Below are 17,500 nucleotides of genomic sequence, written 5' to 3' on the forward strand. Positions count from 1 at the left end.
ATGGTAAGGATGTCAGGATAAGGAAAGTTCTATGTTAAGATATGTGTGTGTGCGTATGTTTACAATTTTCATATTTCAATATGTATACGGCACAAGTGAATGAACTTATGCTTATATAATGTGGTGAAATCACACTAGGCTATAGACAGTGGAGACTTCAATTAAATTCAATTTCCTTCAACAGCGACCCCATAGGGGGTTAATGCCATCAGTGCACTTCACGTGGTGCACTGTACGTATTACTAAAGAGCGTTGCAGCGTGCCTTCAACCTCTAGTTGCATCCCGTTTTTAGGCTTTCATTTTACCTCCATTCCTGCTTCCTTTCTTCTACTTGCTGTCCGACCTCTCTAGCCGTTACTTCTCAATGGAACCGTGGGGGTTTCTCCACATGCTACCTTTCCATCCCTGTACTTCATTTTCTTTACTTCCTGGATCCCTTTCTCTCGCTTTCCATCCGCTCCGATCCCCTCTTTTCATTTTCTTATGTGGTGAATGGCCGACAGCGGCCAAGTGCCTGGCTTGACAGCCTAAATTTCAGAAATCAATCAGTCAATCCTTCAACAGGACAATGTGTCGTAAAATCATTGGTCCAAGAACAAAAACGACCAAGGGACTTAGGCAGTGATGCGAACATTTAGACTTCACTCACCATTTGCTTACGCAGCTGGTGAATCTCACCGGTATTTACTTCTTATCTTTTGATTGCCTTATCGTTCTTAAATCATTTTCCATCTCCCTAAACAATTTTATCGAAGGTACCAGTTCATTTGGGCTATTAAAGAAAGTTTGTACATTTTTGTTTCTCAACCAAATGCATAATAATGTCCTCGTTGTCTAAAATATTTTAATTGAGGACTAATGTTGCTTCTTATTCTGCTCTCAAAAAATGCAATGAATTGGTTCTTGATACTGGTGATAGTGGTGTCTGTACCAAGATTTTGAGAATAATTTTTCTTTTGAATTCAAATTTACATCCTTTAACACAGTTTAATCTATCTTGTCAAGATATTCCTAGGGAATTGCATTTTTAGCTCGGTGTCAGATGAAAATCTGGATACATCATCAATAAGTAGTTTTGTGAATAATAACACTACGTAGAAACTCGGAAACTGGGATCACTATTAATCTGTTTGTTATTCAATTTATTTGTTATTTGTTAAATCTTCATTACGCCTAAGAGTTTGTCCACACTACAGTAAAACATACCATAAATGCACGTTGGGAACTTATCGCATATATATCACCAACAGGTTGAAAGCAATTCAACGACAGTAGCCGACCCACTGCAAATGCAGGATTAAAGTATGAAGCATTGGTTAAGACTGTCAATAAGTCGTTAATATGTATTTAACCTGTTTGTGATGTGTGCGCGATGAGGTGCCGACTTGCGTTTATAACATGTTTTATTTCAGTGTCGACATACTCTATCATAGAAACTGATTTGACACCAGGTGTGAGCTTAAGAATATTGACATGATTTATTTATTATAAATCATATGAAACAGATCCAACAAACTTATTATTGGCCTGGTGTGAAATGACCTTGATTTTACGAGTCCGTACATACTATGCGTTTTGATTAAAATTTAATTTTCCTTCAGTAATTCCTTTTATTTTCTTTTTGTTGATATTGCTATTCGTCGGATTAATTAGAATCTATTTAACTCTTTGTATGTATTTCATCAATCAAAAGGCTTTTAATCTCGTCGTTTTGTGTCAATCAAATTTTGATCCATTTATAGCTATCTGGAATCTTTTTGAGCAATTTGGAATGGTGACTATTTTTCAAATGAGCTTAGATAGTTCCTTCGTAAAAAGCATACTCACCTTCTGTCAAACAGGAGACTACCTCAACCTTACTCTTTCTTGCTGTAAACCATTTTTTTTAACCGTATGTCTGTTCGTCCGTATTTTGCATTTATCATAGCACATACAATGTTACATTTCTACTGCTATAAACCAGTCCTCTTGAACTAACTGATCAGACTCATTCTGTTATTTAATTTCTCCCATGTGATATTATACTGTATATATATATATATATATATATATATATATATATATATATATATATATATATATATATATATATATATATATATATATATATATATGACTATTTATCACATCACCGTGATTCATATTCTGAATATATATATATATATATATATATATATATATATATATATATATATATATATACACACACACACACACACACATATATATATATATATATATATATATATATATATATATATATATATATATATTCTTACGTGTGGGGCTTGGTTGATGAGTTTATTAAGTAATTAATGTAATTTATGGGCTCTGCTTCGCCAATGGCACACATAACCTGTCAATTAAAGCTAAAGTTAACCTCAAAGACAGGCAATTACTTAGTTGAATAAGGTCGCCAGTCGGGGAACAATGTATGGGATAATGGCTTACTCTGCAACAAATGGAATACATCAAACCCCCTTACTTCCCAATTAGTCCCGACAAAGAAAGAATGTGCGGTGATAGCGAGGAAATTACATGAACAGTTGGTCAGCGTCTGACACAGTCAATTTTCCCTGCTCCCGTAAGAAAATATAACACAGTGGATGTCGATACTGGTAGATATAGCAAGCAGTTTCGTATTATTGAAGGTTAATTCTCTTCCGAACAGTGGGATCGAGACACAAGGCTGCCTGAACTTTACTTACTTAACTTTCCCTAATTCCTACTTACTGCACGGGAATAGCTTACACAGTGCCACTAGGCAATATTAAATTTAATTATTCTTACACTAGACGTCATAAAAGAAAATTGATTATACTAGGTTCCCGTAGATGGTGGTGAAGTGGTGAAAAAAAAGGGAAAAGATGAAATACAGTGGAAGAACACTAGTAATCGACGAAGAAACTGTCAAATTTCTGACTTACCATTGACGGGGGTTGCAACTAACGCGCGTGCTTCTCGCGATAACAAGTCTGTCTCTGAGGCCTCTTTCGGGGGTCAAAACAGGGCAGCTGTAGCGTTGGGTTTGTCACGTCAGTATGCCTCCGGCATTCTGAAAATTTGACAAAACATCGCCGAATGCATAGGACAGAGCAAAAGGAAGCTTAAGACTATCTTCACTAGAGGTTACTTGGTAAGACCCTACCTGTGGGTTAGGCCCCTAATGCTAAACTATTCCTGCTAAAGACATTATTTTTTTGAAAACACACAACCTACCTCTGAACGTTATATATATGTGTGAGTGTGTGTGTGTGTATGTGTATGTGGGTGTGTTTGTGTGTGTGTGTGCTTGCACATGTGTATGTGTATGTGGTTTGTGTATGAACGCTTAGTTTTTAGTTTCAGTTCACAAAAATCAAATCTGTTCATATATTGAAATAATCACTTGGTAGTTAGTCGATTCTGAAGAGGTACGTTGGAGGACGAATTTTTATGTTTTTCAATTTTTTTTCTCCTTTTTTTTTTTTTTTTACTTTGAGCTTCAGTCATTAACATATAAATTCACTGTGAGGCTTAATACTGTAGTAAGTCACTAATACAAAACTTTCTATTTCCAGCACGAATCCTTCAGTCATTTGTCCGATGAACTTGAACAATACCTGGCAAAACAAGGCTCAAGAATCATTAAGGATATGACAGTTGGCGACAGGTGAGGACTGTTTCCATGCATGAAGGAATTTTCCTTAAAAGTGAGTCCTGATCACTGTCTTTATTTCAGAAGTGTCTTTGAACTGACGGGAAGTATTTCTCTGCAATACAACAAGTACAAATTGCCCTCGAGTCACAGAGGAAGTGCTTTTTAATTCAACCTGCCAAATATTTATTCACTTCATGGAAAGAACTCTTGTCAGTAACACAGGTAATAATTAATTGTCTTTAGGTCAGGATGGGAATTTCTTAAAGATGAGGGTCACCTCAACATACATTTGCTCTATGGGAAACGGTGTCTCTCTTCTTTCCAGTTTTGGATTTCGCTTTCTGCTTTGGTTTTCCTAATTTTTATACCCTTCTTTCTTCAAAAATCAGGCCAGTCCATTCTTTCATGGTTAAGGACCACCCCTCTTCTTCCTTGTTTATGTTTTTTGTTTTTATCTTTTTTTTCTAGGTCTGGGCTACAAAAGGTACGTTGGTTGCCCGTTCATTGACCTTTGCTTTAATAACAAAAAGCAAACTCAGTTTTGATCTTGAAGAGTCTCATTAACGCTTTAAAGGACGATTGATCGATCATCCGAAGGTTTAGAAATCGGTCCTTTTTGGTCTGGAAAGAAGGTCAGCTGAGATTTCAAGAAACTAAATAATATTATCCTTGTCTTTTCCTTCTTTCTCGGTGCTCTGTGTCTCCCATGACATTGGCAATCCTGAAATTCTAAGTTATTTGATCCCTTTTTATCTGAATCTATTCTGTCTCTTAATGTATCAGTTTTCTCTGTCTCTTAATATCTGAATCTAATCTTTCTTGTGCCGCCTGAATCTGCTCTGTTCTATCACCATCTGAGTCTATTTCATCTTTTACCATCTGAACCCATTCCTCTGTGATTTTTCTCCCCTCCTGTAGTTTTTACAACTTTTACAATATTGCTCCATCACGATGCCTTTACTTTTATTTCTTGTTTCCCTTCCAGTGTTAATTGTTTTCATCAATAAATTAATGAAAACAATTTAATACTGCCACTCTAGATCATTTACCCAGCAAATGACGATGCCACTAACAATGGACGTACAGCTGATTTTTTTAATCACTGAAGAGTAGCGATTATTTATATTTATATTTATTATTTATATGCTTGATACATATATAGATAGATGGATAAATGAATAGATAAATGTATATAGAGTATACTTATCTATTCATTTATCCATCTACCTATATATGCATCAAGCAATGCATATCTGTCTATCTATCTATCTATCTATTTATATACATACATATATATACACACGCATTTATATATATATATATTTATATATATATATATATATATATATATATATATATAATATATATATATATATATATATATATATATATATATATATATATATATATATATATATATATATATATATATATATATATATATATATATATATATATAAGGAAATACGTCTGAATTTAGAATTACCATGTATATCCAGTTATAAGGTGTGATGAAAGAAAGATCGCTTCAAGATGGAACTAGGTCGAGCGCTCAGTTGCAAAATCATTGCATTCAGCAAATAGTTTGGTTACTTCAGCTGTTTGGCTTGATGAACACACAATATTGGCTCTGATTTGTGAAACAGCCGACCGAGCTGGTATGCGAGTACGTAAGTTCGTGAGTTAGAAAATATGGATTGTGTGTCTAATTCTGCCCAAAAGTAAGTCTGATCGATTATTAGCGAAGCAAGAGCGGTATCGTCCAGACGTAGCTTTGTGTGTTTCCAATCTCTTACAAATTGGCAGTTAAGGTAAAGTTTAGACTTCTTTTTTTTTTCTGTGTGGACTGTGAACTTGTGAATATTACCATATTCAAGACACGTATGAATTTGTGGAGAGTTGGACATAACCATTTATGTCACTTTAATATTTTATTTTATTGTGTTTTGTTTAACGTTTATTAACCATGCATTTTAAACTTTTCATTATTATGCTTTGCACTTGTATATTTGTGGGAGATTACGATTTTGCTTAATTCTTCGACAGATGTCTGTGGAATTGCTGTGGTTATAGAGAAGGACACTGCAATCTTTGCAATGTGGTTATTTCTCATGTGGTTGACTTTAAGACTAGACGTATAATGTCTAAGATGGAGTGTGTGGGAGTTTTTGAGTTTAAAGACTTTTCAGTCATAGTAAGACTTTTTTGGTCAGAGTAAGATTAAATCTCGAGTTAGACTATTTTGACTTGATCGTTCATTTATTATGCATTTAATCTTTTCTTTGTTAATTCTTTACTTGTTGGATTTTGTTTGTTAATAAATCTATTTTTGTAGGAAAAATTATGTTTCCTTAGAATATCCATTTCTGTTTCGAGGATTATGTTCGGGAGAGCAAGAGATCTGTGTGCTGAGAGAGAGAGAATGCGCGGGATGAGTGCTGAGTCCGAGAGAGAGAGAGAGAGAGAGAAAGGGAGAGAGGGGAGAGGGGAAAGAGCTGAGGGTACCACGTCTCTAGGATAGACTGCAAGGCCCGTTACGTAACATTTCTAAAAGGAATGTTTGAGTCTGTTAGGGGGGTATAACACACACACACACACACACACACACACATATATATATATATATATATATATATATATATATATATATATATATATATATATATATATATATATAAAGATTTATATTTCAGGTGGGCGTGGGTATGGACAAAAGATGGGCGAACCTGGGGGGAAGGGTCTGTGTTTTCCACGCATGAGTATAACTTCTACTTGCAAGGAGGAGCTCTTCATCTGAATGCACATCCGGTCGTCAAAGATGGTTAGATGAACTTTCGAGCTGTTCATGAAAAATAAGGATGATTTAGTTTATGCTTACTATTTTGTTTTTGCATGTGAATTAATAACAAGTTTATTTGTTTATTTACTTTAAATATTTATGTATTTATTGATTTGTCTGTAAATTAAAGGGGATTTGGTGTAAATGATAACCATGCCGTCGTTAAATCAGTAAATTATATTTCTTTACTGTCGCATCTAAATTTAGAGTGCAATTGATTTTTGGAAAAGTTGAACATGACCTATATGTTTAAGTAGAATGTCTACATAAAATATTACACTGTATGATTGAGGATATTCTGTTTTTTTTTTTTTGGCCAGTAGCATATTTCCAGTTTCTATGAGAATTACTGTTGTGACGCCGTTAATCATTTGTAAATCAATCTATCAGTCAGTCAGTGACTCTATAAATCAGATTTTTTATGGCAATTCCTGCTAGTAATTTTCAATTACTTTAGCATATTTCATCATTCCATGAAATTAGTGCTGCGCTGCCATTTTGTAGTTGAGAAAATTAATCAATCATAGTGCTGATTATGAACCAAAATAAATTTTGAATTTGTTGTGCCAATATTATATATCCGGTTTCGATGACATTCCCATCTTGACGTCATTTCAAAACTACATGTCAATGGTCAATAAACCCATCACTCAATCCACCTACACCATCAATCAATCCGTCTACCACAAACAGAACACCAGCACTGCAGTCAGTGGCCTTCGGATGGATTGTGGGGGGCGCGAAGGACTTTCTGTGATGCATACGAAGGATACGGGAACCTGTGTAGCTGTGATGATCCTTACATCCTTCCTACGTCACGTCAACTATCGATTTCGGTATGTTAAATCATTCAGTCACAATGAAGTTTGACGAAGAAGTGAGATAGAACAGCATAGATGTCAAAGAGAATTCGCATGGATGGTATATATATTTATATATACCTGTGTATATACATATATATATGTATATATATAATTTACTTACTTATATATTTCAGTATATATACATATATATGTATATACTGTATATGTACTTTATTTATTTATATATACCAGTATATATACATACATACATACATACATACATACATACATACATACATACATACATACATACATATATATATATATATATATATATATATATATATATATATATATATATATATATATATATATGTGTGTGTGTGTGTGTGTGTGTGTGTGTGAGTTTGTTTTGCTACAGATCCTATGGAGTTGATGGCACTGGAAGGGTACAACCTTCCGGGTTTTACCTGTAATATGCACATACATTGAGATGCATAAGTATGTATCTATGTATATATGAATACCGTACATATATTCCTTTCTTTCCAGACTAAGCACAACATACCCACAGTCGTAGTCGCGAGCGAACGGCCATTGTCCCTTCACAAGTATGTAATTAATTTCTATTTCTCTCTCTCTCTCTCTCTCTCTCTCTCTCTCTCTCTCTCTCTCTCTCTCTCTCTCTCTCTCTCTCTCTCTATGAATCATAGCTTGAAGTACGGTGACGATCAAAATCTAAGTATTAAAAAATTTGTTTAGACTAAAACGATTCTTTAATTATCTATGAAATAAGAACTCGATAGGGTTCTTAATTAAGGTTGAAATAAAAACATGACAAGTATCTTGATTTAGCTTGAAAAAAGACGTGACAGATGTCCTAATTAATCCTGATATAAACACGCAATAAGTACCCCAATTAATATTGGTAGATACGCGCAACAACTGCCTTGATTAGTGGTGAAACAGGTGTATTACCTAATCTTGAAGTAAGCACGTGACAGGTGTCTTAATTAATCTTGAAATAAAAAGTAACAGTTGTCTTACTCTTTAAATAAACATAAACCAGGCACTGTATTTTAATTAATCTTAAAATTAAAATGTGACAGGTGTCTTGACCGGCTGCTGGAGATCAATGGTGGTAATACCGAAGACATCTTAGTGGTAGCGGACGGTCAGCTGGATGGAGGCTTGATGGAAGTTGAAAGACTGGTCCGTCTTTTTGGCATAAAGGTAAATACTTATGTAACTCTTCCTTGTTGCGGGTTTATTAATACATACCACAGGTGCGAACTGGTGTTCGAATTTTAGGCATATTGCACAACACTTTATATGAACGGAACTTAGACAGTTCAGTCCTCCTGTACTTATGGGACGCGTCGTCTGATAGTGTGACAGCGTATTCTTCTCTTTGAAATGACATTTCATCTTCAGCAACATCATTATTATCATTATTCCTGCAGGGGGTGTAGAGCCGTCAGAGCATCTCACGTGATGCACTGTAGGCATTACCAAAGGCTGTTTGCAGCGTCTTTTCTGCCTCTAGTTGGGCCCACTTTTTAGTCTTACTCGACCTCCATTCTCAATTCTTTTCTCCAGCCTTGCTGTCCAGCACCTCAAACTGTTACTCCTTAGCGCAACTGTGTGATTTTCTCCCACTTCCACCTTTAGATCCTGTACTTCATTTCTATATTTTATGGGCCTCTTTATCATGCTTTCCAACCGCTCCAACTCTCTCTTTTCACCGTCGTAAACGCTGAATGGTAAAAAGTGCCCCAGTGCTTGGCTTGAGAGCCTAGACTTCATAAAATCAAATAAATTATGTAACTTACACTCACTCATTACTAAATTAAGACAACATTCTTTATGTTGCTCTGGGTTATTGTTAGCCTTGCGATAATTCAGTGGAAAATTTATCATTCTGAAATTTACCATTCTAATGTATTTATAGTAGTTTTCCTAAATTCTCATATTTACCTTTAATTTCATTGACAGTCCTTTTTTTCTTTATTTTACTTTCTGGTCAGTTTTATTTTCAGTTTAACTGAATTGAACTGTATTTTACTTACTTTTATTTTCTCCCTTTATTTTCCCCTGGTTTTGAAATTTCTCTTCTTCATTTAAATTTTCCTTTTTCTCAAATAATTTTTACTCTGTTTTCTTTTTTACTCATTTCATGGCCGTCTACAATGGTTCTACTTCTGTGTAGTCTTCTCTCTTCTTCCTCCTCCTCTCTGCTCACTCCCTTTTCATATTCGTTTATATTTTCTCTTTTTCCTGACACATTCCCTTCTCCGCCTTATCTTTCTTTTCCAGCCTCTACAGCTTTTTATTGTATATTTTCTGTCTCTTTTTTCCACTCGCATTTAGTTTTCTTCTGTATTTTCTTCTTTTATCATCCTTATTATAGTATTTATCAAAATCCCATCCTCGATTCCCAACATTTGTAAATTACATGCATTTTCCTCTCTTTTTCTTTCCGATATATGATTTATCTGACATTTCTTACCATACTGTCAAGCTGTCATTTTTTACATTTTTTCTACTTTATTCCCTAATTCTTAATCTCCCCTCAATTCCGTCATTCAGATTTGGTAATCCTTGTACATTTTTTGTTTTCCGCCCTCTGGTTCCTCACAATCGTATTTATCTTACGTCACTTCCGCCATTTTCAGCCTCGGGCTGTCTTTGTATTATTTTACTAAGTTTTCTTCGTCCCTAAAATAATGTTCTTTATTCACATTCTTCCAACATTTTCCCATCTAGTTATTTGGCTATTATTTGTTCATATTGCCCTGTATAGTCTACTTCTTAAGGCTTCCCTCGTTCTTTCCTTGTTCTTGTAAAACTTTCCATGTGCACCTTATGTCATTCTTTAATTGTTTCTCTTTCTCCTTTTCTTCCTCTCGTACACTCGGAAACCACAATCTCCGACCCACCTAGGTCGTGCTCCGAGTTTATGAGCGGGGTCTTTCTGGACGGCGGGCAACGCCAACTATGACGGATTGAAACACACTCGAACACCTTTTGAACTCTTCCAGATTTTGCTTTGGATATTTTTTTTTTATGATTTTGCTGCATATAATGCAAAGCAGTCATGGTATGATTATATTGACAACACTGTGTTGAATTCTACAACCTGTATAATATCGAGACGAAGAAAAAATGCAGAAACCGCTGGGTTGTAGTTAGGAAAGGGGCGAGGGGGAGGGAAGGGCAGAATCTGTCCAGAAAGGCCCAGCTCATAAACTCGGAGCACGACCTAGGTGGGTCGGAGATTGTGGTTTCCGAGTGTACCACTTCTCATTCCCGTTTTCTTTTCTCCTTTTCTTGCTCTTGTTCATTGCCTTTAATTCCCGTTTTCTATTCGAACCCAGTTCCAGGGACACGACGCCGGAGGGAATAACGTCACGATGAGGATCACTCGACATTATAAGAAGGTCTTCCAGGACGGATTTCGAGTGTTTCCTCTGGCCGACAAGCTGATCATTCTCGAGGAGGACCTCTTCGTCGCCTCAGACTTCTATAGGTTTGTGGGTTAATGCTTGATTGATTGATCCAGTGTTCTCTGACGTCGTGGCCTCAAAGGCACTGACTTCGAGTGTTTTGTTGTGTCTACGCTGAACTGAGAGTGCGTCCACACTGCAGTAAAACATTTCATGAACACAAGACGGTGACTTACCAGAGCCTCGATGGCTCAGTCGGTTACAGCAGCAGCTTCGGACTTCGTAGAGGTCTGTGGCGCGAGTTCAAACCCGCAGCCGACTGATCAGAGAGGCAGACACTTTGCTATCCGTGTAGACATCCCGGGATTATATATGTAATCAACGGATAGGTTTGCTTAAAAAGCAAATGGATGTTACAGACTAAATACACACACAAAACAAAGCCACTACAACACCTTCTAAAAACATAACAAACATCTCACACGTCTCGAACTCTCGCCATACCCGCGCAATAACTTCTCGCTGCTTGGAAGAAAGGGCGTTGGGTCGGGTATGATACATGAAACATACGTACCGGGGTCTAAGCGATGTCAGGCAGGGCAGCCGATCGAGACCACAGGTCTACCCCAAAGCCAAATCAAAAAGTCCTTCAAAAGAAGGCATCGTGCTTACTCCATACAAAAATGGGAATAAAAGCACGTTAAAAGAAGAAGAAGAAGAAGAAGACGGTGACTTACCGTAAGGATATCACAAACAGGTTGAACAGAAGTCATTGACTTATTGGTTATCTAATAACCAGTGCTTCATGTGAACAGTGACGTCATTTCAGATTTTTCTTGGGGGCGGGGAGCAAAGGTTTAGAACTTACGGTGTGTGTGGGGTGGCGATCGAAGCGAGACCTATCAGATGGGGTTGGGGGCTGCTGTACCGGCCACAGCAACACCCCCCCCCCACAGAAATTTTTGGAAACTTGGTCGCATTTTGAAGCCATATAAGAGTGTATTGAGTTAATAAAGCAGCAAACGTGTGTTACACCAACCCACATACTATATATATAGATATACTGTATATATATATACATATATATATATATATATTTATTTTATATATATATGTATATATATAATATACATATATATATATATATATATATATATATATAATATATTTATATTTATATATATATATATATATATATATATATATATATATATATATATATATATATATATATATATATATATATATATATATATATATATATATATATATATATATATACATATATACAGTCACATAAAACTAGAAATGGAATGGCAATAGGACCATAGTTCAGTCATTGCGTTTACAAACTTAGCAGTTCTCGCTTAGTACGAATCTTTCATTTAATGGATTGATTATGTAATGCTCGTTCAGCTAACCTTTTCGACTAATGGCTGGGAGCATTTTTTCCTCTGCTAAAACTCATGAAAAATGGCGAGATCTAGCCAAAATTAGGCAACACTGCTTCTACCTCACCCTGTCCCATGCACTCCTGACAAGCTAGAACGCGACCAAGTCTTGGTTGTTTTAACCAGAGGTCCCTCACCAGTCTCCATCCCCAAACACACACACACACACACGCCCACTCACACACAGAGACACACACACACACACACACATACACACCTTGGAGTGAATATTACTGTTGTTGTCATTATTATTATTTTTTTATTATTATTTCAAAGGCTAAGGGCGCAAACTACAGTAGGTCTTGGGGGGCCATCAGTGTCTTGAGGGGTGCAAGTGCCTCTCCCCGTCCCCACCCCCACCCCAGCCGCCTCCAAATGATGCCCCTGCATGTAACTATCCAGTATTGGCCAATGGTTCGTTCTCCACTACTGGTCGCTGACTTATTTTCAACCTGTTTGTAACAAGTAGGAGATAAATTTCCCCATTGTGTCAATGATATGTTTTACAAGTGTGGACGCATCCTAAGATGGAAGTTTAGGCTCTGACAGAAAATCAATTATGGGCTGATCTTTGCAGGACTAAAATAAACAGTTTACTCTTGTCTGGTGTTTGCAGGAATGTATTAGTTACTGGCTGATATTTACAGGATTCAGGTGGAAAATTAATTGTTGTCCGGTCTTCTCAAAACTCAGATTAATGAATTTTCATTGTTTGGTCTATGCAAATCTCAGCTATATTGGGCAGTTAAGTATTTCCCGATCTTGGCAAAACTTGGATGGAAAAGTACTTATTTACAAATAAATATATGTCTATCTATCTGCCTAGTTATCATTAATAAGACGGTAAGGGAATCAGTCTTGAAAATATTAGCGATCCAAATTCTTGGTGTTGTAAACTAAACTAGAAAGTTACGTGTACGCCTATTAATTTTCCTCTCCCTCCTTCTCAACATTAACACTAATAGATTCACACTACAGCACGACACAAGATCCAGCGAGATTAAAATCAGTCTTCCTTCCTATACTGGTAGTTTCCTGTGGATGGTAGTGCTTTTATCATGTCTCTTCCCATCTCACTGTCCAACTCCTCTGACTCTAAACTTCTTGATTCCATATTTTTGGATACGTTTCCCATTAAAATACCTGTGGAGAATTTGATTTGAAATCTTTCTTTCTGCGTTAGGATCCAAAGGCCCACTCCATTCCTTTCAGCACTTTGGGGGCCGACCGAGAAAAATGGCCGGTACTGGCATAAGGCCCTCTAAATTCAAACCAACCAACCACCAACCTAGCGAGGATTCAACCTAGGTTATTAAGAAAGGTCCTACTCTGCTCTTGGAAGGAACACCTATGCCACTGTCGCAATTAGATGTCGACTAACATTACGTTATTTTCCAGCTACTTCGAGCAGCTAGGGCCTCTCATGGACCGGGACCCTACCCTGTACTGCATCTCGGCCTGGAACGACCTCGGCACCGTCAGCACGGCCTCCGACCCGACAGTCGTCCTTCGGTCGGAAACGATGGCCGGTTTGGGGTGGCTCCTGACGAGACGCATCTACGAGGAAATCATTGTTAAGTGGCCCGCTCACGATAAGGTGAGGTTCGTTTATCTTTATCATACATTGTAAAATGAAGCCATTCCTCCATCTAAGCAAGACAGGAGTATTAAGTGAGTTAGGCACATTAAAAGAGGGTTGATGCTACCGCTGTTACTGCAAGAAAGAATAAGACCATCCGCCAGTCACTCAGCTGAGAAAGATGTTGTATTAGGTAAATTATAAAAGTATTAGGTAAATTATAAAAGTATTAGGTAAATTATAAAATATAACGAAGATGGCAAAAGAAGGTTCCTGTTGCAGCTGCTGCTGAGAAACAGAATAAAGCCGGCCTCTCACCAAAGACCAGAAAGTCCTATATTGAGTAAGGAAAGAAAAGGAAGGGAACGAGATATGAAATGGAGCTATAGTAAAATGGGGCAGATAATTTCGTTAGCTCATAACCACTTACAGGCCTTTCCAGCTGACGAAAACAAAGCCTTGAATAAAGATAACTGTTCCATATATACCTTTCTTATTACTAATTTCCGCTCTAGTTGCCTGTCTCTCTGCTATCCCACTTAAAATAAACCCAGTTTACTCTCAAATCAAGCTCCATCTCTTTTTTAACTTTAGTGGAAGTTATAAATGCCACATTTAATACGACAAGCTTTTGTTTCTCTCCTGATAATTTTCGTTCCTGGTATCAATTATTGATTTAGTTTAATGATAATTGAAAATGAAAACGTTTTTGTAACAATAAAACGATAATTAAGACAAATTTCATTTCATATGATAGTAAACTTGTAGTGCTAATGATTATTATCACTTGGACTGATCAAATGATTTGTCATCCCTTGGCGTCGCCAAAAAAAAAAAAAAAAAAAAAAAATCAAGGCGTTTATTACACCTGACAGATTCTGTTCAGGATAATAAAGTGCATACATATCTCAATATTCCGTTTATGAGGCCTGTCCTTTGAGAGAGTGAAATTCACATATTTCGAAAAATTTTTTAAGGAATGTCTGCCTTTGGATATAATTGTATTCCTGCGTCTATAAATATTACCAAATGGCAGATCCATTGTTTAAGTGACATCATTTTCATGTATCTCGAATATTACTTACGAGCATGTTGGCGCGCTGGAACCCGGCGCTACTTTCTCCCCTACCTTCCCGAGCCCCTGCCTGCCCCGCCCCGGGTTTGCAGGAGGAGGGTGGATGTCTCCTCTACCCTGCCATCCGGGGCGGACAAACAGGTTTGCAGGAGGAGGGTGGATGTCTCCCTGCCCTCCCATTCCCCTACCTACCCCGTCCCCACCCGGGCAGACAAACCGGTTTGCAGGAAGTGGGTGGCTGTGTCATGTCTCCCCTACTGTCACCCGGGGGAGGACAAACAAGATCCACTCGGATTCTATTATTATAACTGAGGGATCTCACCTTGACCAGAATTGTACTTAAATATCGAGTACTTATTATGCAGTATTAATTCTTGGATAAAACCGGGAGCGAATGCAGAGTGAGGGGTCAAGGGTACTGTGGGCCTAGTAGGCATTTCTGTAGAGGGCATTTCAGAGGGAATATCACCTAATCAGATTTCCCCTAACCTAGCCTTACCTCGGCAGCCGTACCCTAACCTGAACCCCACTCCACCCACCCCTCACCCCCATCAAGTTGGTCGTGACACTTCACTCTGCATTCTACCCTAAAATTGTTGATTATTTTCATAGCACTAATAGGATTATGGAAGACCCACCATTGACCTGAATAATGTGGCTGGTCTCATACCGCCCTAGGGCGGAGAAGGTAAGCATGATAAGGTGCGAAAGAGAGTAGGAATCTCAGTGTGGACCTCAGAACTCTGTCAAATCAACAGAGACTGAATGAATCGAGAAGTTTCCACAGGTGTTATTTAGAAGTTCATAATCTGTTGGTCGTCGAAAGCTTTCACACTTGAGAGTCAATCTAAAGGAAAATGTCTCCTCCTCCAGTTCGCCGACTGGGACATGTGGATGAGACTCCAGGACCAGAGGAGAGGGAGAGAGTGCCTCCTTCCGGAAGTGCCAAGGACGGCCCACTTCGGCACCCACGGCGCCCACCTGACCGCTTATTTCCAGTCGAAATATTTCTCGCAATACGCTTTCAACAGTCAGTCGAATGTCACCTTGCAGGGACTTGATAGGTAAGTAGGAATGTTTTAAGATGGATACGGTAAAATTACAAATTCAAGGGAGTTATTTATTTAAAAAGGATGATTTTACTCTCATGAATGCATATATTAAACTTAATTGTAGATATCCATAAGCGTTGCATCTAGCCGTTTATAATCATTTCCATATTTTTTGTTTGTGCGTACGTTTGTATGACTGTATGTATTATCCGAGAATTATCCAAGGCTTTGCAGGGTAATCTGGAAATTTCTGCGATCTCATGATGTGTATTACGAATAAAACATGTCAAGTGTTACCTACACCAAGATGATTGTCAGAGAGAGAGAGAGAGAGAGAGAGAGAGAGAGAGAGAGAGAGAGAGAGAGAGAGAGAGAGGATTCATTTCAAACAGGTTTGTTGATCTCACTAAAATTTCGAGATTTTAATCATAAATAACTTTTGCTCAACTTATCAAAATTTTCTTTATATATGTTTATTTTTCAAGTTTCCTCCATCTTACAAATTTTTATTTTGTTCTCTTCAGCGCTATAAGACATAGAATGACGGATTTAGTACCCGTGACATCAGGCAGCCTCATTTACATAAACTCTAGAGATATCTTCAATCTTATAATGTTTTATCATCATAACAACTACCATCAACAATTTGTACTTTGCAGTGAAGTACACTTTTTATTTTTCAGTATTTTCATAGATTTTATCCCATATTATTATTATTATTATTATTATTATTATTATTATTATTATTATTATTATTATTATTATTATTATTATTATTATTAACGAGTATCATACCTTCCCATAAACGTGGGTTGTAAAACTTGTGAATGGTTTATTTCCCTTTGCTTTCATGTTATTATTATTATTATTATTATTATTATTATTATTATTATTATTATTATTATTATTATTATTATTATTATTATTATTATTCCCAGACTGAGTCCTAAGGAATACGACTCATACCTGAGGGAGATGATTACAGGTGGAATTCACCTGGATGGCGGTGCCATTGATCCGTGCAAGCCAGGCCTCATACCTGCAAACCAGGTCTGTAGAAGATATCAGTTTGATCTGATTTTCTGAGTTGTGTTCATTGGCTTTGTCAGGTAACTTCTCATAATAGTGTGTAATTCATTCTATTCATTGCTCCTCTTGTCATAATGAATAATTCCTTCCTTTTTGTGAAGTGGTCCGTTTGATTTTTACCAGGAATGTAATTTGCTGTGAAAATTGGAGTACGGAACTATCATAGATATAATAAAATCACAGATTAGAGGAATTTTACATCAGTAAAAGTTATCGTACCTAATTTTGACATGTTTTCCATCTAACCCATTATAACGATTTATGCATCATTTGTTCATACGTTTTTATGACTATACGTATCATCAAAGACCGATGAATGACTTTCGCAGATTATGTACAATTTCAGTAAGATATGTACGTAAAAATTTTCATACATTTCGAAACAGAGATTTCAGAGAGTGCAAACGGATGCTTAACGTTACCTGATAAGTAATATATATTTCATGTATAATAAAAGTGAATTCCTAGGGGACTGATATATAATTAACAAAGACTTTCTCCTGTTCAGCGTCGATTATACTGGAT

At 36.8% G+C, this 17,500-nt stretch overlaps 1 protein-coding gene across 1 annotated transcript in view; it reads left to right on the forward strand.

The window, feature by feature from the left end:
• Nucleotides 1–17,500, forward strand: part of LOC136839676 (protein O-linked-mannose beta-1,2-N-acetylglucosaminyltransferase 1-like) — a 36,453-nt gene that overhangs the window by 15,734 nt on the left and 3,219 nt on the right. The window contains exons 4-13 of the mRNA XM_067106032.1: nt 1–3; nt 3,562–3,653; nt 6,335–6,462; nt 7,174–7,316; nt 7,836–7,894; nt 8,393–8,516; nt 10,661–10,812; nt 13,579–13,777; nt 15,708–15,898; nt 16,825–16,936. The exon at nt 1–3 is cut by the window's left edge and continues 195 nt beyond it. Of these exons, the coding sequence (XP_066962133.1) occupies nt 1–3; nt 3,562–3,653; nt 6,335–6,462; nt 7,174–7,316; nt 7,836–7,894; nt 8,393–8,516; nt 10,661–10,812; nt 13,579–13,777; nt 15,708–15,898; nt 16,825–16,936 (1,203 nt within the window). The remainder of the gene's footprint in view (nt 4–3,561; nt 3,654–6,334; nt 6,463–7,173; nt 7,317–7,835; nt 7,895–8,392; nt 8,517–10,660; nt 10,813–13,578; nt 13,778–15,707; nt 15,899–16,824; nt 16,937–17,500) is intronic.

This window comes from Macrobrachium rosenbergii, chromosome 1 (assembly GCF_040412425.1).
Source record: "Macrobrachium rosenbergii isolate ZJJX-2024 chromosome 1, ASM4041242v1, whole genome shotgun sequence".
NCBI lineage: Eukaryota > Metazoa > Arthropoda > Malacostraca > Decapoda > Palaemonidae > Macrobrachium > Macrobrachium rosenbergii.